Here is a 23,680-nt window from a genome sequence, read left to right on the forward strand (position 1 = left end):
CCGACTCTCCATGTCATACATGGCTGGCCGCTGGCTGCTTGAGAACATGGTGGTGCAGGTGGTGGTGGCTGGTGGAGGCCACCGAGGCACCACCCGCCTGGGTGTACGGAGTGGCTAATAGAGATCCAGCCGCCGATCCAACCGGCATTCCCATTCCGGAGCCGGCATATGGATGTGGGATGGGGGGACGTTGCTTAATCAACGCCTGATTGGCACCGGTGCGATCGGGCGCCCCGAACAGTCTCCGCCAGAAGCGACGCCAGCTCTCCAGGGTCTTGCCCGACCAGATCCACACGCCGGAGGTGATGCCCACCGCCAAGGCCATGAAGTACTTGAGCATCAGCACAGAGTAGAGGGGCTTCTTGCCGGGGCCCTTCACCTGGGCACAGGGGCAGGCCAGGGCCTTGATCCAGTCCTCGAAGTAGGCCGCCTCGTACAGGTAGCAGCCGATGACGATGGTGGCTGGGACCGTGTAGAGTACTGAGAAGATTCCGATGCGGATCATCAGCTTCTCCAGCTTGTCCGCCTTGACTCCGGCACCCACGCCGCCCTGCTGCTTGATCACCGAGCGTATCCTGAACAGGGACACGAAGCCGGCCATCAGGAAGGTGGTGCCAATGACGAGGTACACGAAGAGCGGTGCCAGGACGAAGGTCTTCAGGTGATCCGGGTTGAGGTTGCCCACGTAGCAGATGCCCAGAATGGGATCTCCGTCGACGGCGGATAAGAGCAGCACAGCCACCGACTGGACAGTGGGGATGAGCCAGGCGGCCAAGTGGAAATACTGGGAGTGCTTGGTAATGGCCTCGTTGCCCCACTTCAGGCCGGCGGCCAGGAACCAGGTGAAGCTCAGGATCACCCACCAGATGGAGGAGGCCATGCCGAAGAAGTAGGTCAGCAGGAAGACCAGGGTACACGAATGCGGTCCGGTGGAGCTCTCCCTAAGCAGTAGGCCATCGCAGGCGATCTCCTCGTTTTGGAGGAAGTTCCTCGAGAGGTAACCGACGGCCACCATGAAGTAGCAGGCCGAGAGGAAGACAATGGGTCGCTCCGGGTACTTAAACCTTTCGGTGTCGATGATGAATGTGGTTAGGGTCATAAGGGTGCTGCAGAAGCATAGACCCGACCACAGAGCTATCCAGAGGCCGGCGAAGTCCTTTTCGTCGTTGCTGAAGAACGGTCCCTTGCAGGGAATGCCGCAGTTTGGAACGCCGGCGATCCTTTGGACAGTGAGGTTCATGTACCAGTGGTGGGGATGATGCATCATTGGGGACTGCGACTGCTGCTGCATGAGCTGCTCCTTCCCCAGGAAGATGAGTGGGGAGCGGCACGAGCAACTGCACTCTTTTCCGCTTGCCTTTTCTCCTTGGGGATTTTGGCAGTTTTTTGAATTGCGTCCGCGGCACCTGTTGCTCGTTCCCGAGCCGCCCGATCCGCCGGATCCGGAGCCGCCCGAGCTGCCACCCTGCTTGCCCTTGCCCTTGGAGCTACCGCTGCCGCTACTGCCACTGCCACCCGATCCGCCAGAGCTGCCGCTACCAGCCTCCGTGTAGGAGGGCTGTTCCATGCAAAGGTTGTCGGGATCCCCGTGGATGGGCAGGTGCTCGCAGGCCATCCGCTCCGGCCACTCGAAGCTGTACTGCTGCATGATGGGCGCGCATCCGGAACGGGCTCGTTCGCAGACGCTGCGGCAGACGGGCAGGGGCTTGTGGTACTCCTCCAGGCAAATGGGAGTGTACATGCTGCACAGGAAGAACTTGAGATCCGGGGAGCACTTGATCTCCACCAGGGGCCAGAACTGGTGCACCTCCAGGCCGGCCTCGTCCTGCGTTTCGTGGTTCATTTCGTTCGGGAAGGATGTCATGTTGTAGCCGATGCCGCGGCACATCGGTATGGTGATCTCCTCGCATCGCGATGTCGGGTCCTTGGGAATGGAAGGTACTCCGTATCCAGGCGCCGGACTCGCGTCCAATCCATGTCCTCCCATTCCCATGCCCATGCCATGGTCCGAACTGTGCTGCGGTCCATCGGCCCGGCAGGCTGCCAGGATCAGGATGAACTGCAACGCCAGTCCCAGATCCTTCAGACGATTGTGTCTCATTTTGTGCGTTTGTGGGGGTTTCTGCTGCAATTAGCTGCTTGGCTGAATTAGAGGCCAGTTGGGGGCCTTCCTAGGGCTGATGTCCTTCCTACTCTGCAGTTGCACCTGGCCACTCTGCGTGGAGGCGCCTCGAGAGCCGGCGAAGTGTGTTTTCTTCCAGACACAGCTCAGCGTCAGATCATCAACGCTCGACAAACGGCATGGCCTAGCTGGAACGAGAGAGGAAGGATAATAAGGTTAGTTTTTGGGATTAAAAGGATCTTAATAATAGTATCTTAAAGGTAGATATACATCCTACATATGCCTTCCTATTTTTAGCTTTCGACTGTCCGAGTTCCAAAAATCAACTGATTTGAAAACCTCGATTGGATGAAGAATGGAATCTGGATCGCTGATGAGGCGGCGACAAGTCGCAACTGCTCTTTCCTGTTTCTGGCTATTTGGTCTCTCCGGCTCCGATACTTTCGCGCTTCATTTGTTTCAATTGAACGGAGCGACACTCGGACGACATGTCCACGTCACATGTCAAGCACTTGGCACTCCCCTTCCCCCCCAGATTCCTTCTGGTTGTGTTTTTCCCTCCCCCTCGAGTGTCAACCCTTCCGCCAATATTTGCTGACGTCGCTGCAGGGCTGTCCCTGCTGATGATGATGATGATTCTCGAACTTCTCTGCTGACCAAGAGGCGCATCAATCAAAATCACTGATTTTTATTAAATTTGACGGCGTCTGCTGGCGGGCAAACGCATCGCTCTAATGCAGAGAGAAAAACCACTACTGGGATGCCATGATTGAATGATTCAGTGGAGGTACTTTGGAGGTATTATTTCTTTCAGTGTCTACTTGATGAAAGTGTTTGCTTTGCCAGCCCACGAAGGGTGTGAATCGCTGATGGATTGGATGTGATGGGCCAGAAATTAATTCAAGACAATTGCTCACTTGAATCGAAAGTCAAAATGGTGGCTGCCGAGCCACCCATCGAGAGTCCTGCTCATCTCCCACTTAACCAGCCAGTATCTTATAGATGACACCTCTTTATTCTTCATCCATGGAGCTACTACTGTCTTGGCAGCTGCTGATATCGATGGCAGCGGTTTGCGGTCAAGTTAACCGGCAGCTGGTTCCCCCCAAAAAATATTGAAAGCTGGAAGGAATAAAGTGAAGGGCAATTTAGTTCGCCAGCAGCTCCAAGTCACGAATTTTATCTACGAGATACAGTTTTTAGCAAGTGTCAAGTGACATACATATTTGCGGCTTTGTGGCCAGCTTCAGTTTCAAGTTTTTAGCTGCCCAGCTGCGTGTGGTCCTCTTAGCTTTAAAGCTTTACTTGGCCAGAAGAGAAGAGCCAAGCTCCAACTATTTTTTGGTGAAAAGTGTCAACAACAGCTGCAAATACAAAATAGTTTACACTGCCAGCGACCCTCCTTTTGTTCAGCTGGGCACAAGTCCTTTCGTTTCATTGTTTTTCTGAATGAATGACATTTTAATTAATAACATTTGTGTGCGTTAGTTGTCGTCCATCACAATCCTCCTCCCACAACCTCCACCGCCACATCCACATCCATTCGCATTTCAGATACAACCCCAAAGTTGCTGGCTCTCTGAAACATTTTTCGTGTTAAAATGTTTGCCGAGCACTTCAAAATAATTAAGTAAATACGCCACGGAAAATGTTTCTAGGACAGCTACAGTGGGTGGGGCCCTACCAGAGCCCGAAAAGCCCAAGTGTTGTGATTACCACTCGAGGGTAGCGCCAAAAATAAATGTCGAGTCTGAAATCCAATATCGAATTGTGGGCAGCAATCGGATCGTGAGAAACAATGCCAGGCGTGAGCTGGGCTATCGATTTCAGAGCAAAAAGCATCTATCTATCTATATACTGTTCCTCCGAGTGAGGTATATAAGGTTGAGGAATCTATCGGCTGCGGTCTATAATGATTACGCAACGTGCTCGAAGCCTACTCGAGTGACAGCCAGCTGGTTATGAATCTGAGCCACTAGCTGGTTGGAAATCAAGGTTAAGTCAGCAAACTTTTTAAAGAGCTTGGCTTTCTTTCCTAAAAAGATATACAGGAAGTTAAGTTAAAGTGAAAATTAGCCGTAAGCCAAAAGCAATGCGACAAATACCAGTCAGTGGACGGAAGGGAAGAGGTCTAATTGGTTTGTCGGACATCGCAGGAAAATCATATTGAAATGCTAGAAACGTGACCAAAATGAAAGTCCGGCAAGAAAAGGAAAATGTTTTTGTTTTTTTTATGGAAAAAGCCACGTTAGCAACGTGGCTACCACCAACTACTTGCTCTGGTTATTAAAGCCTCAGCCTCAAGTGGGATCTTGGCCGGTCCAGCACCCATCCACTACAAATAGGTAGGAGTTGTGTTCATGGGAAATGGCCTGGAAATAATAGCAAACGTGCTTCTAGCCACAAAAATCCAGAACTCAGAATGCATAAATATTGTTTTTAATATAGAAAAATGTCTCAAGTGGCGGTGACGAATGGATCGCTCGTTCCAGACTCTCGAAAACTCTACTCTATGAGTGGTAGCTAAATGTTTGTATTTCGACGATCGACCAGAGACCGGGGAACTGTGTTTGTTTAATGATTTGTTGTTTCCATCGACGACTCGTTTTTAGTGCAGACTCATATTGTTTATTTAATTGTTAACAAGCGTGGAGGAGCTCAGACGCTACAAGCTCGTTACGAGTAACAAATTATTACTCGCCCTGGAAACGCATCCATTTTTGCCAATCATCCACGGCCCGATGCTAGAATTTATACAAAATCACGCTGCCAGCCAGTCAGTCTCAATGATGTTTGTCTAAGCTCTCCACCGGACTTGTCCTGAAGATCTGGTCATGGCTTTCTTGGCCATGTTTGCCAAAGACTTGAGAATGCACAGAGAAACTGGGAAATCAGTGAGAAACCAACTGAGAGGAGAGATCTGCCCGAACGATCGGTGAATGGCTGCGCTTCAATGCACTAAAGAGGTCGTTGGGGCGGAAGCTGTGACCAAAGTTGGCAGACATGAGACACCAACAAGCAGCAACAACCTGCCACTAGCCACCAGCAACATCAGCAACCAGCAACATCAGCGACAACTACAAGTCGAGTGTTTTAATTAAACAAACAAGCTATAGCCAGAGAGACACCAACGAGCAAATAAGTAGCAAGTGTTGCTGGCTACTGGAAGTACAGTCCGCCACTGGCACTGGCACCCATCTTCGCAAACAAACCACACAAGGTGTGGGTTTCCGAGAAGGTGAGAAAAGCAAATCAAGACTCTGAGGAATTTTTAAAAAAATGCAAAGAGTAAGATCGAATTCAAGTCTATAAAGGCTAACTTTTTAAATGCCAATACAGCTAACAAGTAGAGACTCAGATAGAGGAAGTAGATCCGGCTTTCCTCTCGAGATAATGATGATGATGAGCAATTAACCAAACAATGACCCACCAGCATGTCTAAAGAGAATGCTAATCGATAACTTATCGCCCTGATGGAGGCCAATCAATCAATCAATCAAAGGTACAAAATAAATAGCTCCAAAAAAGAGAAGAGTCTCACAAAACGCTTGCCTGCAAAAAGAAATAAAATATATCGCGGGAACTAAGAAGCGGAACCAAAAAAAGGAAAAACTTGCCAACCACAAAGCACTTAACTTTCTATAGAACCAATCCCTTTTTTTTTGGGGGGAAATCCCCACTTTTCCCTCCTTCCCCACCCCCCAGGTGCTGCACACAAAGAAGCGTTGAAGCAGCAGCAACAAACTCGAAGGGCCCACAGGTGCAACTGCTCTGCTCTACCACCCAGCTCTACCGGCTGCATCCTGTGGCCTTGGCAAAAGCAAACCGCGAAAATCAATTGAAAAACTCGCCGTGAAAAGCGGGGAAAACAGGAGAGCAGGAGCGAGGCTAGGAGCAGGACTAGGAGCCAGAGCAGGAGTCGTGGCAGGAGCAACTGTTTGCCTTGTTGGCGGCGGCATCAAAAAGCGCGTAGCGGCGCAAAATGAAAACAGTTTGTCGACACGGCAAGCTACACTAAAAGAAAAATTATAAAAGTTAAAAAAAAAAAAATTGAACAGAAAAAGGCCTAAACACCTAGGTATAGCAGGCCTTCAATCCTACCAGCCTTTAAACCTTTGCAAAGTATTACCCCTTTTTTTAAGTGCACTAGAAAGAGAGCCCTTTTTGCCCACGAAAGAGATGGCAATTGAAAAAGTTTTTATTTGCAACCGAGCGGGGGTAACCCCCTCTCCAAAGTTGCAACCACTCACTCCCCTCAAAGTCAATGCAGACAAGTTCCATGACCTTACAAACGCAACGAGTTCAAATGGGAAAGCGACAACGACGACAGCAGGGGCGGCTAAGGCACAGGGAGCGTGGCTGACGAGCTGCACTGACTGGTCTCCTGTGAGCTGTTCCCCAGGAGCTTTGCTCTGCCGTGTCCTTTGTCAACGTAATCAACACAAAACTGGCTCAAGATTTTTGCGCGTCCGCCCATTAAAATCATTGACATTTAAACGTGGGAGGTGGTCGGTCGGTGGGTTTCTCTGTTTTTTGCTGTCACACTTTTTGAAACAATTTTTGTATTATTTTTTTTTATAAAAACATACATACATACATATACTTTTCAAGGGGGAATGAAGTTGGCAAGTTGGGGCCTTGGAGCACCCTTTTGCATCCTTTGATGTTCGCCTGCTTTTGTTGCTTTGTGGAGCAGTTTTTGCAAAAAAAAAAAATGCAAATTGTTGGTGCATGTGGCCCATCATTAAATGCTTTTAGTTTTCTTTTTTTTGGTTTAGCAGGACTCTGACTATACAATTAAGTTTTAATTAAGTGGACCTGCCATTGCTGACTCTGCTGATTATCAGCCTCCATCCCTTAGAGCCCTCGGGGACCTTGCTTCTGTGGCATTTGAGATCCTCGGAGATCGGCAGGATGTCCGGAGAGCACTTATCCCAAAACGATTTGCAAATGTCAAATTTGTGTTTAGTGGCAACTGTTGTCGTTGTGTTGTCTAGAACCACCACCCTGCACCACCACCGCTGCACCACCGCTAAATGACACAAAAGGGTTCTCCAGAGGGGTTGGTTTTTCGGGGTATATGGTATATGGTTCTCTATTATTGAATATTTCTTGCCCCTTGCGCTGGGCCTTGTGTTGTTTTTTTGCTAAAGACTCTTACTGCGGACTAAATGACACCGCAGAAAGCGAGTGGAACAGCCAAAAGGACAAAGCCCAAGGGGTGGCAGTGCACAGGAAAATAATACCAGAACTTAAGGCAAAGGATTTTATTAAAAAGAAATAATACTATAAATGGTAAAGGGTTGGATCTATATGCCTTTTTATGCTTAAACCTTTGTTTTGATGTTCTAATTTAAATAAACATTTATCCCTGTTTCTCTCAGTGTACAAATAAAAGTCGCCCATAGGTCCTGGCCCAACAAAAACATGGAAATAAAATTAAATATCCTCTCCTTGCTAAATTCTACTAATAACAAGGCGAGAGTGCAGCTGCACTGAAAACAAAATTTGTCACAAAGGAGGTGGGTGGTTGAGGAGGAGGGTGCCGGGTGCTGTCGGCTGGCTGACTAAACACAAAAGAGTGTCAAGTGTCTTCCCTGCAAAAAAAGGCAAAAAACCAAAAAGTGCATATACATGTATGGGGGAGTGGGTGTCCTGTTGGCAGATTTTATTTTCAATTCTGCAGGATGAGGAGGCATTTTTATTTTGACAGTTGTTGCTGCTGCATATAGTACATTTCCAGGGAGGGGAGGAGGCAAAGGAAAACAATTAAAAACGAATTGCCTTGCAGTCCCCGTTCCCATTTTTCATTTTCCATTTCGGAGTGACAGAGACACCACTCCTGTCTCCAAGGGGCAGAAATTAAATACAAAATTAAATATAATCCATGTTGCTTCGGGATGTATGACACATTTATAGAAATATACACACTTTATGGCAGGGAAAGGAGGTTTTATGGATGGACTTTAAACGCCTCGTAAAATCAAGGTGCGAAGGCCACAAAGATATGTATATGGAGTGTTGGGTTATGGGAAGCGGAAGTGATTCGGGAAAGGATATAGCTTGATTTCCCACAGTTTCCTCAATCATTTTTTTAAAATCCAACATTAACTTTTTCCAATTAGTTTGTTTGGTTTTATGTTTATATTTTATTGTTATTGTTATGAGAGAGTGGCATAAAAATGTTTCCATTTAATGATCGCCATTCTCCATTCCCGGGAAAATTTATTTTATTGTCCAATTTTATATTATTTTTGTGGTTTTCAAACTTTTCAAAATGAAAATACTGTTATTGGCATTTATCAGCGATTTACGTTTATGATCATATTTGATAATCGAGCATTTTATGGCTAATTCTGATGACGGTGTGCCGTTTTTTACACCCCGATTTGGTAATAAAAGTAATTGAATCATAAATGCAGTGCCAGGCTACTAAAGAAATAAAATATGCTGATGGAAAACTAATTGGAATTGCATGACGATACATGGAGTCAGGATGGACTGTCGCCGGTTGGTCTGTTTGGGCCACATTCTCCATGGCTCTGGTGGCTGTTTCATTTTTATGGCAATTAAAGGGAACCGCAGTAAAAAATAACCAACTGCCGGCGACATTGACATACAAATACTATATAGTATGTGTGTCTCTGAGTGAGGAAAAAACTATTAGGGTAAGAGTTTTCCCGGCTGTTGTCACACATGCAATAAAAACGATTTTTATGGTCATTTGAAAGCAGTGCCCGAACCCGGGGACCATGTACATGGTATGATGCATGTTATGTCTGAAGTTCTAGGTTGACAATTTAGCAAGAGTTTGTCAGATATGTTGGATGCCTTGGGTCCCCATTTAGCCTACAAGCGTACAAACATTTTTAGTGCCCTTTGTTGTCAACTAACAACCTCCTGGCACACACGCGTGCGCCTCCCTCTCGCCTACCCTGGCATACACACGTATTAATTAATGTCAGTGTGGAAATTAAGTGAAATATATCTGCAACATGCTCCCGAGAAATGCGAGGATGTGCCCCTGTGTGACAAAATGCCGCTGACATGGATAATTAATGGTGAGCCGGGAGGTGGTGAGAGGTGGTGACCTCTGCCGACGGAAGGTGCTTAATTGCTGGGGTCAGACTCGGCAGCAGGTCTTCTAACGAGACACTAACCTGGCACTAGACTAGAGTCATATTTGCTCTAAATTTTGTTAATTAATTTCTTGGCATTTATTTGGCAACAATCTCGATCGCCAGCAATTAGTTGATGCAATTTAATGCAAGCCAAACAACCATTCAAATGGCTCATAAATTTTCATTTTTAGTAAGGGAGCCCGCTGCTGCCAAAAAGGATTTTTATTTATTTTCTTTAGCGAGAAATTCAGTATAGTTTTTGACTTTGAAATGCTGCCTCTTTTGTATATGTATGTTGGCCATTTGACGTCTCGATGTCTGGTTTCTGTTTCAATGCAATAAATTTGTCGCCGCTGTGCCTGCCGACTCGACAATCGGCACTCGGCACTGTTCTCTCAATATTACGCATACGCCTGGGGGGCTTCGCTGCTATCCTGGTGGGTGGCTCTTCCTTCGCCTGGCATTGATTTTTATGTTTGTTTGTCGCTGCTCATTCCCCACATTGCCTTTGTATTTGTATTATATGTGTTTGGTATATGTTTTTCCTCGTTTTTTCCTCAATTTTTTCTTGACTTTTTCTCTCTCATGTATTTAATGGCATTTCTAGCTCGGTTTATTTTGTTGGCATGCGTGCGCGACCCGACGCCGAGCGATAAACACGCGGCAGCCACCGTCGCCGGTTTCCCTTCCAGATCAACCCTTCTCATACCCAATGCCCCCTCCATACAATATTTGTGTCTCTGGCATGCGTTTAAGTTTTCAGTTAATGGCTTTTAATGGCATTCCCTTTCTGCATTTGTTTCTTCTTGTAAAAATCTTAAATAAATATCAAAATCAATTAGTTGCGTAAACTTCCAAAAAAAAAGAGAAAAGATTCCATTGAAATCGATTCCATATATATCTGCCTGATTATTAATAAAAATTCCCTTTCCAGATAAGCTTTCCCCATAAATAATATCAACCACATCCATTTATCTTCCAGAAGCACACATTTGTTGAACAAACGAATATCATTTTGGAATCTGATTAATTAGCCACCTTAAACACCAACCCAGAGACATTCTATAAATACCGATTTGTGGTTGGTTTTCACTTTCCGCATATATATATATGTATATATTTCTAAATATTTTCCAACTAATTTAGCAGCCACTTGGAGTCATAAAGTTGCAGCCCAAATGGAAATGCATAAACCAATACGAGAAGACCACAAATTACCAAATTCAATCTATATCTTCAAGATTATATATATATCTTTGAAATGCGTAGCACATGTCTGCCCCTTGGGCTATGGGCTCTGGTCTCTGGCTAGAGGGGAATTTCAATAAGGCATCTCGCATCTCGGCGACTTGGCCAGGGGTCTTGTTTATAATTTATGGCGCTGTGGCTAATGGCCAAATTGCCCATAACAATAATTTGCACGCAAGCGCTTCCAACTCTGACTAATCTTTCATTTCATATTTATTTTTTGGTTTCTAGAAAAAAAATCTTATCGAGAGGCACTGCCATATATCACTCAAAATCAATATCAATATCAAGAAATACGAAAAAACAATTTACAACAATTGCTTAATTGAAACGCCAGGGCCACTGTAGAATTTAAATTTATGAAAGCATCAGGCCCCAAATCGAACCAAAATCATAAATAAATCGCGGGCTTATCAGTATTTTTTCGTTTCTGGCACTTTGTGGCCGATTTCAAAGGAAAAACGCCGCCGTTCTCCCCCGAAACAAAAAATTGGAAAAGTGGACAGCACATGACTCTTGATACCGATCCCAAAAGTATCCCTCGCTGACAGATGAACTTTGTACGCCACAATATCGGACTTTTTGAAGAGTCAGACAGGTCAGGTTGTACCCGATAAGCATTCTTTTTTTTATGATTTTTTTTCAGGTCATGCAACGGGTATTTAAATAAATATTTTTGCATAAATGACAGCTTAGGTGATTGACAAGCAAAGGTGAGGGATTTTGAAAAACAATTCTTATAGAATTTGTAGCTCTGGAAAAAAACCTCAAATTTCAGCCAGCTCTTAGGTAGACATGTATGTAGTTTCCCCCATTAGCATTTCCATGCCACATATGGCCGGCAAATGGAGGCACAACATCGGCTCAAAGGCAGACAATGGGCCTGCGGGACATGCGAGTGTGTGACAGGGCTTGTGCTGTGTTGTGTACTTCCCCCGATGTTTTATACCATTTTTTCGTAGGCGTAACATGTGTGGCATAAACAAAGATACAAAATGGACAGAAAATATCAACCGATATATGGGAGTATCTACAGGGAAGTATGCAAACGGCTGAGGAAGGCGTGAAACTGTTGATAGTCTATTGCACTTCGCTCTGTTTGTTGTTTCCTATTTTCCTTCTTTTTTTTATGGCTACAATGCAATAAAAATATTTACGATGCCAAAGCGCCAAATATGTTGGAGAATTGTTCAAACTGAGCCATGGGCTAGGGAGTGGAGCTCCTACGACCCGAGAGGGTTAATAAAATGTTGCACTTGTAGCAAGAAATCGAAGTTGGGAAGTGGTCTGGGCTGGCAGGGGAAGTTTATTTCGTTTTTATTTAAAAAGTTGATGGTAAACAATTCTATTGGAAGATAAAATCTAACAACTGATTTGAAATTTAGATATAAAATAGGGGGATTTCTGGTTTTGATTTTTAAGAGAAGTAAAGACTGTTCTCTTTAAAGATTTCCCCGTAGTTACAACTAGAAAACTAAATGAGCTGAAACATAAAATGACCAGAGGAGGAAAAAAAAACATTTCCCGGGAGGGAAACGGGAGCTTCTGAAGTGAGAACCAATGAACTCTTGGTATGCTGCAGATGCAACTGCATTCTCTATTCTACATTCTGAATTCGCTTTCAAAATAGCTCGACCCACACGTTCCTCCACCCAGATCCCAGACCCCAGACCCCATGGTCTATAGCACCCACCCACCTCTGTAAAGTGCAGGCGGCGGCTGCCTGCAATCAACGCACTTGTTCCTGTTTTTCTTTCCTTCTCATGGCGACCGTTGATGCTCCAACTTCTACAGTAGCCTCTGTAGCTGCTGCTGGCTCGTGATTTCTTGTTATTGTTGTAAACTATTTATGCATTTCGAAGTTTATTTGAAACACGAACAGCAACACAGGAATTCCCTGCATGGCATTTCAAATGTTGTTCAAGATTCTCATTCTTGGTGCTGGTTCTGGTACTGGTGCTGTTTGTTGATTTTATGAACTGTTTTTCTTGCTTCACTTGCTCTCAGTCGGGTGCCCTCCGGCCACATATGGTCACCTTAATTTCCGCAGGAGGGCAACAGAGTCGGAGGGAGCTGGGGGTGTTGCATCAAATAATTTATGCCTTTTTTTCCCTCGACTCTCGGTTTATTTTTTCAAGCGCATTTCAACAGCCAAAGCAATCAGCGCGTGTTGTTTTTCCTGCCCGTTTTTCGGGGCAGGAAACAGCACGAAGGGATGTCGGATGATGTACCACTCCACCAGAACCCCCTCATACATATATTGTATCTCCACTCGCTGGCACTCGACGGGTGGTTCTCCTCCGTCGGTATCTTGAAGATTCGTTTTGTGCCTTGAGGTGCGTTCGGTGCGTGATTCGCCTTACGTTGTTTACACTGACGCCATTAGGCCAGACGTGCCAGAAAGTTGAGTTCAATTCAATTGAATCAGGGGGCGATTGGCCCGGCCGGAGGTGCAAACTGATTTGGCCAGTTAGCCCTCAGCAGTTGGCTCTATTGTTTGGCCATGTTTTATAGAGGATTATCTATGATTTCTGTGATTTCTGATATTATAACTAACTCTATCTCTAATAACTATAAGGTTGCTTTATCTACAAATTTAGTCCTCTACAGTGTTGACTAACAAGTATGGCGTTAACCCTTAATGGGAGACTAGGGCTTATTTAGACCTTCGTTAATAAAAACACGGAATGTTCTCCAAAAGGGTTGAGAACAGTTTAAATCATCTCCATATGTTTCTATAATTTTATTTAGATTTGTTCTTAAGTAGTTAAAGTTGAAAGTATTCAATGTATTTCTAAAATAAAATCTTTAAAAATTAATATTTTTTTTGAAATTTTGGTAGCTAGTATGTTTTGTTTTTAGAATTTATTTTACATAAAAGCTAGACTTCATTCTTTCCTTCATAATTAAATTCCCCAAATCAGCTTACAACAAAAATTAAAAAGAGAATAATTTTTCTCCCACACTATAAAGGTTAAATATGAATCACTTTCCACTTTGCAACACTGTATCTTAATGAAATAGATATCAACCCTTATAAACAAATCATTCCCTGCTTTCGAATTTCTAATAAACTCGGAAATGTACACATTCTCATAAACAGACAGCTAGAATATGAAAATATATCTTTAGAAAATTGATTGACTGATCGACATGATCGACGTGATCATAGCCGAGAGGGAGTGCCTGAAACGGGGGACTGCCTGCCCTCTACAATTATAATTCAATTAACAGAATAATTCCATCCTTCTTCGGGTCTTAAGGAAAAGCGCCACATGCTGCGAAGGGAGAAGTTGCCTGCTTGGCATATTAATTTTTTCTGATTTGTTATTTTGTAATTTTAAACAAAAGCCCCCAGAAAGGAGTATAATATGTGACGGCGAGGAAGATCGAGTGAACGGATTGTGAATGATGATGACGATGTGTCGTTGCAGTGTGTCCGCCCATCTGGCTGAATCAATGTTTGTATTTATGGAAATATTCTCATGTTTTAATTACGAGAACATTTCGAAATGTCTCGCATAACAAATGAGCCTCGAACACAACACAGTACAAACACAAAATAATACAACAGCCGAGCGTGGAAAAAGTCGTTTCCCCCAAACCAACTTCAACAAAAAAGCTTCGACAGTTGGCCCGACAAGCCAAGGCGTCTGCTAACTAGACTGAAAGGCTTGGCCCAGGATATTTTGCATTAAAGACTCTATGGTATATGTATACCCTGCAATATGAGAGAATGATGGATAGGCGGAGACGAGAGCTGAAAGGCAGTCGAGAGCTGAACTCAACTGCCGGCAAAGGCAGAAAGAAGTCAACAGCTCGTTAACGTTAAAGTGGCAAAAGATATGCCCCAAGATTCAGGCTCTCTCTCTCTTTTTCTCTGCGATTCTCTGGGCTTCTCGGCTCAAAAGGGTAGACCAACAATGGGGCAACAAGTCGCGTCTGAAGATGCATCGCCCACGGCAGCCAAAACGAGAAAACCCAGACTCGAACCAGAGACCAGATACACAAGGAGAAACTGAAGGAAAGATGGTCTTCAAAATAAGGGGGTTTTAAGGGGTGTCTTCATAGATTCTTATTCTAGAAAATATTTATAAGTACTATATTTTTTAAATATGTTTATTTCAACTCTTGAATATCTTTCTGTGCATCCAGTAGACGGCTCGTTTTGAAGAGCAAAATTGGCGTTGAAAAGTAACTGCCAAGAACCGCAGAGGAAGGCGATTTTAATGTAGACTCCCAGGGACTTGAGCTCCTGGGCCTTGTTGGTCAACTGACTCCGACAGCAGCACAGGGTCACAGGAAAGGGCCCTGGCATTTTTCTCTCAATTGTGCGGCAAACTAGGCGCAATGAAGTAGCCAGTCAGTGCTTGGTGGTAAGGTCAAGCTTTCTGGCCTCTTATTTAGTATTTCTATCCAATGGCTTTAAAATAACTTCCAAAAACTTACCATTTTTTCCATTCCGTTGGCTTTCTGGTTGATTTCCTGATTTCTATACAAATCCCTTAAACTGTAATGAAATGCAAGAAAAAAACACCTGATAAGTTATCTGATAAATGGCAATTTTAGAAGCAAACATAAATCTTAAGCTTAAAGCCAGGCCCATAAAACGAAATCCCCCTTTCGAGAGATCTCGCATCTTGTTTATCGTTAAGGCCTCGGCCTGGTCTGGTCGTAAAAAAATGTTTATAAATCTCGTATAATTAGAAAATATTAAAAGCCAAATAACTTAAATATGCAATGAGCATAAACCGGGATTAATGCCTTTGGCGTAAAAACGGAAACTTTGGGGGACAATTTACAGTCTGGTGGCCGAAAAGGAAAAAAGGAAAAGAGTTATGTTCGTTGAGGCTGGTAGTTCGGGTAAATATGTTAATATTTGGACAATAAATTTGTGGGCGGCTAAAGAACAATTGCAGTTGTCTCTGCGGCAGCACTTCAAAAGCTGCCAGTGAAATGGGAAAGCGAAAGAAAAACAGAGCGGAAAAGCGGCAGTAGAGGCAGTAGCGGCCCCCGAAAGCAAACAGGAAAAAAAGGGGGGGAGCTGGTTGGAGTTTATCCCTCCAGAGTGGACTACTTTAATCACGCCACGGGATTAAGGGGCCAGACACTCGCCGCCGGATGATGAAGAAGTTGCGTGTGTGCTCACTTACAATTTAATTAACTTTTTACTCGACTTTTTTTCTGTTTTCCCATTTTTCCAGCATTTCTTATTAAAGAAGAGCGCGCCTCGTTGTTGTTTGCCTTAACCGGCACTCTTTGTACATATATTCATGGCTATTTGTGTATATAATGCAAGTTTAATCAGCCAGCGACAAATAAAAAGCCGCCGAGTCGCAGAAGAGGTTGCCCCCAAAGGCGGCAGTATCTATGTATCTGTTCGTGTGGGTGCCGCTAAAGATTTGCCTAACCAAACGGAGTATCTGAGATAAGTCCTGAGGAGAAAACAATACACAGTACTTGTCTGGCTAGGAGGTGCCGCCTTTGATTGCAATTTGCCAGGCCATGGCAGGCCAGGCCAGGTGTAATCTCTGGTGTAACCAATTCCAGATAAAGTTAAGCAAACGACAACAAAATGACAATTTTTTAATTACGAACGCTTTTGAGATAGCGCTGGAGATTAGGACCGAAGAATTGGAAAGAGATGCCACTTGGGTAATTTAATTTTTTTTGGGGAACTTCCCAAACAAGACAGAGTTTCATAATTCATCTGGCTTGAGATATTTATGACTTGTTTGGTAATTCTTTTGAAAGCAATCTCAGTTTCCAATTCTAAGAAGATGCCCATTTGAATCTGAATCTGATTATGCGATTCTTCAACAGATTTCCATAAAAATCTTAGAACCTGCTGAAGCTTCAGAACTTTTCAGACCCGTTTGGCTAATTAACTGGGAAAGACTCGCTGCGGAGGAATTGGAATTTGTAGGCCAATTAATTAAGCGCATAATTTATGGCAAAATATTCCCCCAACTGTCTCTCTGTCGATTGTCAACTTGATGATCAATAAAAGCTGAAAGAGGCAGTCACAGTGGGGGCAGGACTGAGGCGTATCAGTTTCGAAAAATGTTTAATTTATGACATTGCAAAAAAAAAAAAAAATAAAAACAGAAAACAAATTTATGAGTGAGCATTTAAATGCCCAACACGACGACGAGAGACGACAATGAATATGTATTGTGCCGAGAGGAGTATCTTTTGTTTTTTTTGAAAATTGAAATTCCAATGAATCTCAAGGAGCAGAACCTCCTGCCCCGTTCCCCCTCGAAAAAATCATCGTCATCGGTGCAGGAAGCAGCAGTCAGTCGCAGGCGCAGACCTTAAACAAACAGAAATTAATTATGTTTCGATGCGAGAGCCGAAAAAAACAGATACTCCGAGAAAGGAATACAGATATACATAGCTACAGATACAAGAGAACCTGATGGCTGGCTGAAAATAAAATTATTTTGTTCAGAGTTATTCTGTTTATAAGAAAAATATGTTTTTGTTTGTTTTAACACGAGCCGGAGCTGGTCGTTTCCTTTTCATTTCCACTCCAAGAGAGACGGAACGGCGAGCGCACATATGCGAGCCTACACATGTATGTAGATGCATCCCAGAGATGCGTATCTGTTGGATACATGCAAGAGCAACTTCAGTTGAGCGATGCCTTCTATTTTTGGTATTATTTCAATTAATTTGCTAGCGTTTGCTGCCTCTCTAAACAAAGTTGCATCCGTGAGATACAAAAAAACAAAATTTATGACTAATATTGCATGCCCGATTGCAGTCTCCTCCGGACGAGGCGGAGATGCTTTTTAATTAGCTTGACATTTATTTGGGCTCTGTGTCTGTCTGGCTGCGGTTTTTTAGGGTTAACAGCGCGTAGATTGATATCTTCAAGTTCATTAGAGTTGCAAGTTGCTTTAATTGGAAATATGCACAGCGGGTTGAGAGACTGAGACCGGAGACTGAGTCCCCATCGTCGTCGTGCCACACTTGGGTGAGAATTAATGATGCCTGCTCGAATGCCCTCCTTCCGCGGGATCTCGATCTGAATTCTGTTTAAACTTGGGCAGCTCTTCTTCTGGTTTCCTTTTCATTATTCGTGTCTTTTCTGATTTTTTTGTGGTGCAGTTGCCTGTTTATCTTTGGGCTTTGTTAACTGATTTCAAGGGAAGCTTTGGAGGAATCAGTCGCCCTCCTACAGGGTCGTTTTAATTAACTGCTTTCTATATAAGGCATATTAAATAAGTTTCCCTTTGGCCTGTTTTGTTTGGATTCTTACAAGGAATGAGTTATCAAAAGAAGGCTTTCTAAGAAGGCTTTAGAATTGCATTTAAGGACTTGTGTTATTTGTTTCAAGAGCCTATGCTTGGGGTTTATGGTTTTCTAGTAAATTTTTTAAAAAATGTAACATTTTATGCTTTATTTTTATTAGTTTTAAATGCATTACCCAGACCTAACCCTGATTAGAATTTTATGCATTTTAAATAGCCCTGATATGGTGATCTGTTCAAAATTTCCATTTGAGACCCCCAACTTGTTGCAACTCCCCACTCTCTCTGGAGAACACCTACATCCACCCGCATGGCTTGTTAATTTTCATTCTAGAATTTTGTGTATTCTTTTGATGACTTGTGAACTTGTCTATTTGTTCCCTCATATAAGAAACAAAATTAACACCTAGTCGCAACATTTCCAGCTAAAACCCACACACTCCAGGCAGCTGAAAAATATATCCCCTCGCCATCAGAACTCGCAGCTCTAACAAGGTGTCGTCTTGCTAAATGAATTAGTCTTGAGGCGAAACTAAAGAATACAAAAATGTCGTAAATATATATATAGGTATGTATCTGTGGCTCCCACACGTGCTGGTATCCATTAGATTTATAACTGACACTTTTAGTTTTGTTCCCCGGTTCTAGTATAAAATGCAAATTGCTTCTCCAGCAAGCCCAATATTTGCCAATTAGCATATTGGAGAAGTACTCCCTAACTGGAAATAAATTCTATTTAAAATGGGCCCAATGCCGAAGGTAATTTTTTGGAAATCTATGTAGGTAAGAGGTAGCGGCAAGGCAAGGTGTATCTGGTATCTGTATCTGTGTCAGGGTGTGTAGTCAGTGTGTGAGTGTGTAGTCTGCCTTGTGTTCTTCTATTACCGTAATTTTCTACTTGATTTCTGACGCTCATAAATCATCATCAGTTCTCCCTCAGATAGCGTCGTCGTCGTCGCAGTCGTCGTAGTCGTTTGCCTTTGTCATTTCTCATTGTTATTGTTATTGTTCCTTCTGTTGTTTAGGTAGTCGTCGATTTTTGTTGTATTTCTGTGTTGATTTTTATGGAATTTATCTCTACAACAAGAACAACAAGCCAGCCAGACCGGGCCAAGCCAAGCCAAGCCAAGCACATTTAGCGACACAGTTAGCAAGCAAGCCCAAGCACCTCCAGCAACAAGTTTCAACTTTTTGTTTGATGTATCTGCCAGATACGAAAGGTGAAAAATTGATAGCTTGCTCGCCTGTCTAACCAAACTATGCATAATAAATGTTTTTCGTAAACAATCGTCGAAAAAAAATGAATAGAAAGAAACCGAGAAACAATAAATTTATTGAAAAATTATAAAAAGATAAATCGGTCTGGGGAGGAGGGAGTCTCTCGGTTTCTCCAAAGATGGTTTCCTGAACAAAAAAAATATATGCAAAGATAAGCAAATAAATAAATAAGTAAACTGCCATTAAAAGGCCATTTCAATCTTGATTGTTGGCCAAAGACAAATAGTTTGGTGGCATGCCAAAATAATAAAAAAAAATAAAAGTCAAAGATCTAAGAAGGCCGAAGATTTTCGGTGATTTTTGGTGATTTTTCATTTAAAAACAAATAATCCATAGAGGCTGGCTTGTGTTGGCTAATTGCAGAGCCACTTCCAACGAGCCAAGAGCCATGGGACCATAAATAATCAAACCCTAATAGCCGGCAAACAAAATATTCAAAACAAACACACATTCCTCCGGGTCGAGAGGCCCAGAAAGAAAGCGTCTCAGCCAAAGACAGGGGGAACCAAATTATGATCCATGGCAATCATGTCAAATTGATTTCGGTTTTCTTTTCGCCTTTTTTTAGACTCCAACCACAATTGGATGGCAGGAAAACCCACATATACCCAAAAACAAAAGAGAGAGAGCCTCAAGCCTAATGATATGACTGAGTGAAGGGGGAAAATTGAAGGAGCTGCAAAATAAATCAAACAAAACGAGCAGAAAAAACGAGGAATGGAGGCCCGCGGTTTGATGAATTGCAGCACGGGGTCCGAGTTGACTTGGCCAGGTTGATGGACGACTCCGAGGGACCTGCTTGTGGCCCGTCTTCAGTCCTGACTCCAAAATTAATCAATACGTTGTTGTTATTTAAACAAGCCATGTGTGTACACAAGACCAGGCCCAAGAGTGTCCATCCGAAAAGGGGAAATGTTTTTATAATTGCGAGGGTCGTTGCTCGGGTTGTTGGTAAATTATTGGTTGGCCATCGGTAGGGAGTGGCCTTAGACTCCGGCCCAGAGGATAGCCACCAACAATTGTGGGTTTTATAGTTATAACAAGATCGGTAAATGATCATGGGAATACGTATACCAGCAGTTGCAATCGGAGGCGGAACAGGCAAAAGGTGGAATTGAAAGCCACATGTGGTGGCAGATGATGATTGCGGTCACCCTAATTTCCAAATGATACTGCAACATTGTGGTAATGTCAACGGGAGTGATGATGGCTTAAAAGTAGGTTGATATTCAAATAACCCACATTAGTATGCACATTAGCGCCTAAGCTGACAGCTCCATCGGAGTTGGAAAAAACTTCAACAGGATACGAGACTGACAAACCTGCCGCCAGTGACAAGTTAACTGACAACCCACCGATGAATTGAGTGACTGACTGACTCACTAGCCGAGTGTCACTGCGATTGTCAATAAATTTTCGCATCAGCCAATTGCTGCGAAATAAAAACGAGATAATCCCCACCAGACACCCAAAAATCAAGAAAAAAACAAGACACTAACAAGGCTGGAAGAAAATGAAAAAAAGACTCGGGCAAGTGGAAAGAGTCAACAAGAGACGAGGGCGAAATTTATAGCCAAGCCCTGAGTAGTGGAGAAGACAAAAAAAAGCCAGGGCCCAACAGAAACCAAACAAAACATAATTTATGGCCGACTTTTGGGATTCTTGGATGGTCGGGAAGAACGCCAGGTAGCCCAGAAACGTTTGTAAAATGATCACCTGTTCTGAAGGTAGAGACAGGCCGAGAAGGCAGGACAGGAGATGGCCCATAAGCTGCGGGAGGTCACTGGGCACAGTGGTAAAGGATTGCCTCTAAAGGAACTAAACCTTAAGTTATCTTCCAAAAACTTGTCTTAATACTAAAAGGATCTATTCCACTGTGCAAGACAGGCAACACTCGGCAATTGCAACCAGCAGAGACGGCATTTGAGTGTCGCCCCAGCAGGCGGTCGAAAGTCGTTTGTGACAAAGCGCAATTTTTCGAAATTTTCGAATTGCGAAAGTGCGGGCCGGGACCCGTAGGAGAGGCCCCGAGAAACCGAGAATCCAGAATTGGTAACTGCGAGCTGCCAGGGCACCGCATGATGTCCCTGTATGTAAATTGATATTTTTTTTATTTTCGGCTTCGTCCAGGCAGGCAACACCTTTTGCCTACCGGGTCCTAACCTTGAGAGCGTCTGTCGCGTCTGTTAACTGAAAAAATTAATGAAATCATTTCTCGTCTCAACGATCCAGAGTCCCAGCCCGAATCTACTCCTTTGGCTTCATGCGAAATCCCAATGGCAGAGCAATAAAAATGAAATAAAAAAATATTTAACGACACATTTTGTGGCAATCGAATGAGGGGGAAACCTGTAGACGAAGGTGTCACGTTACGCATAATTTATGACCACAGAGAAACATAATTTTCCACACATACACGCACCAGATACAGATACTAAGATACAAAGAGAAGAGAAAAGAAAAGAAGAAAAACTATCTAGTGGGATCTCGGACACGAAACGATCGACATGCAATGGCTTATCTTGATTACAGATTAAGCCGAAGACCGGAGACAAACTCCAACTCTTGTCCAGGTAGTAGAGCCACCACCTGCAATCTCTATCTAACCATCGTGCCAGCCTATGTCTATGCCTATGCCTCTCCCCACCAGCCAATACTGATTTTCCTGCTCTATCGATTTGGTAGGCTAGTTGGTTGGTTGGTAGTATATTTCTGGTAGTCTCGGCTGCCGCGGCAGCCAAACTTTGACAACAAATAATGAAATAATGTAGACACACACACGCATTCCAGACCCCACTCCCCAGAGAGAGATAAGATTTCAGTTCAGTTCGATTCGTTGTGGCTCCCCCCATTCATTTGACGGCAATATCGATTCGAAACCAACGAAAAAAAAAGAAATTGTCGAAAAAATAGAACCTAACAGCCGCAATTTTTGTTGTTGAGTAAACAAAGTCAGATAAGATTCAGACTGAACGAATAAAACGGTAAAAATAACGAGTGAAGAGCATTAACTGTTGGGGTTACATATATGTATGTTGTATGAGTCGGTAGACCCTATGGATTTGGGGATATTATCGAAAGGATCTATTCAAAAGTGATTCCCACAGTGATTAGGCTTCAATTTAGACTTGTATTCCACAGGTTAGACAATAAATATTTTATTATAATATTATAGGGTTTTTTTCTTAAGTATTCGGTATCCTAGAACAAAAACAGACCAATAACATATTAATTTGTATTTAAAAAACATATTTCAATGGCTGAGCTCCCCCTATATTTTGACTGATTGACATTTTCCATTAAACAGATCTCTGGCAGCTGATCTTTGGGCCCCCTAGGCCTTAATGGAAATCTGTACCATCCTTGTAGATAATATTTACCTGTGGAGCTGGTCCAACTTTTGCTGTTAATCCCAAAAAAAAGTCTTTGGTGGTAATTAAAAACCGCCGTGCGTCTGTCAAAGTTAATCCAATTTCACGTCTGCTTACATCAAACACTCTTGCACACACACACACATATACGCGCGCGCGAGCACCTGGAGATGCAAGCATGCACACAGATACGGATGGGAGTATCTGTTGGATAGCCAGATACACATGCAACCCGGCTCGTAGAAACTTTGGCGGTCTTGCAAGTAATTTTTACTTTATTTTTGGACAGATTTTTTAATTAAAATTTCGTGTTGCGCCAAATGTTGCTATCTCAGGTGCTGAGGAGGTGTAGGATGGATGCTTGTTTTCGGCTTAATTTTCTACGTTTTTTTTTGTTGTTGTACTTTGGTGAGCGCCAAAAAAAATCCAATTTCAGTTGACGCTTGTCGTCGGGCACATCGATCACGGATCGGCGGAATAGCGACCGTTGAAAATAACAACAAATCTTGTTTCTTTATAGCAATTTTCAACACACATTCTCACATGGCCCGGCCACAATTTGTATTTTCATAACTCGTTTTGTATATCTTGTCGTTCGACGCCACTCGGTGGCTATGTTATTAAACTTCTTTCATTCGAAGAGTATTGTTATTTGTACTGATTCGTGGACAATAGCATCCGCACCGGGCACTAACTTTTTATTTGTAATTTCTTTATTGATTAATTGGCGTTTGAAAGGTGTAATTAGGGTTCGCGAGACTGGCTGGCCCGAAACTACTATTGTGTTTACGCGGAGCGAACAGAAAATCATCCGCCACCGAACCGAACGCTGCGATCGTCGAGACTCATTTGAAAGAGCGCTCGCCAGAACCGAAGAGCGGCAGCCGCAGCTCGGCCAGGTTCATAGTGGGTGGGGGTGCCGGGCGGTGAGAGAGAGGTCGAATGCGAGAGCAAGAGTGTATCTATACACTTGAAGAAATACACTTGATGGAAGATGCTTATTAAATATTTTTAATATTTTATAAAATGTATATGAATTTAAGGTAATATCATGTATGTCTCTTCTTAAAGATTTAAGATCTGGGTACTTAATAAAAAGTGTTTTATTTTGAGACATTTTAGTGTAGCATTCCATAAATTTAGTTAAATAAATGTTTTTGTTTACGGTTTTGTTTTCTTATAGCATTGTTTTTGCCCTGCCTTGCATTTTTTTACTTTATGTATAAAAAAATAAACAAGTCAGGGAGTTTTCTTTTTATTTGTGTTATCTAAGGCATAGTC

The 23,680-nt window shown here is 43.3% G+C and overlaps 1 protein-coding gene across 1 annotated transcript; it reads right to left on the reverse strand.

Annotated features, from left to right (window-relative positions):
- Positions 1 to 13: 13 nt before the first annotated feature.
- fz2 (frizzled 2) lies at positions 14 to 23,232 on the reverse strand. The gene is made up of 3 exons (XM_017252073.3): positions 22,409 to 23,232; positions 14,941 to 15,001; positions 14 to 2,310 (listed from the first exon to the last, which is right to left on the reverse strand). The coding sequence occupies exon 3, from the start codon at positions 2,099 to 2,101 to the stop codon at positions 14 to 16; it is 2,088 nt and encodes a 695-aa protein (XP_017107562.2). The 5' UTR covers positions 2,102 to 2,310; positions 14,941 to 15,001; positions 22,409 to 23,232.
- Between the last annotated feature and the right edge of the window lie 448 nt (positions 23,233 to 23,680).

Source organism: Drosophila bipectinata, chromosome 3L, assembly GCF_030179905.1.
Source record: "Drosophila bipectinata strain 14024-0381.07 chromosome 3L, DbipHiC1v2, whole genome shotgun sequence".
Taxonomy (NCBI): domain Eukaryota; kingdom Metazoa; phylum Arthropoda; class Insecta; order Diptera; family Drosophilidae; genus Drosophila; species Drosophila bipectinata.

Excerpts from the sequence above, each read along its gene's own strand:
- fz2 (XM_017252073.3), bottom strand. The coding sequence starts at position 2,101 with ATGAGACACAATCGTCTGAAGGATCTGGGACTGGCGTTGCAGTTCATC.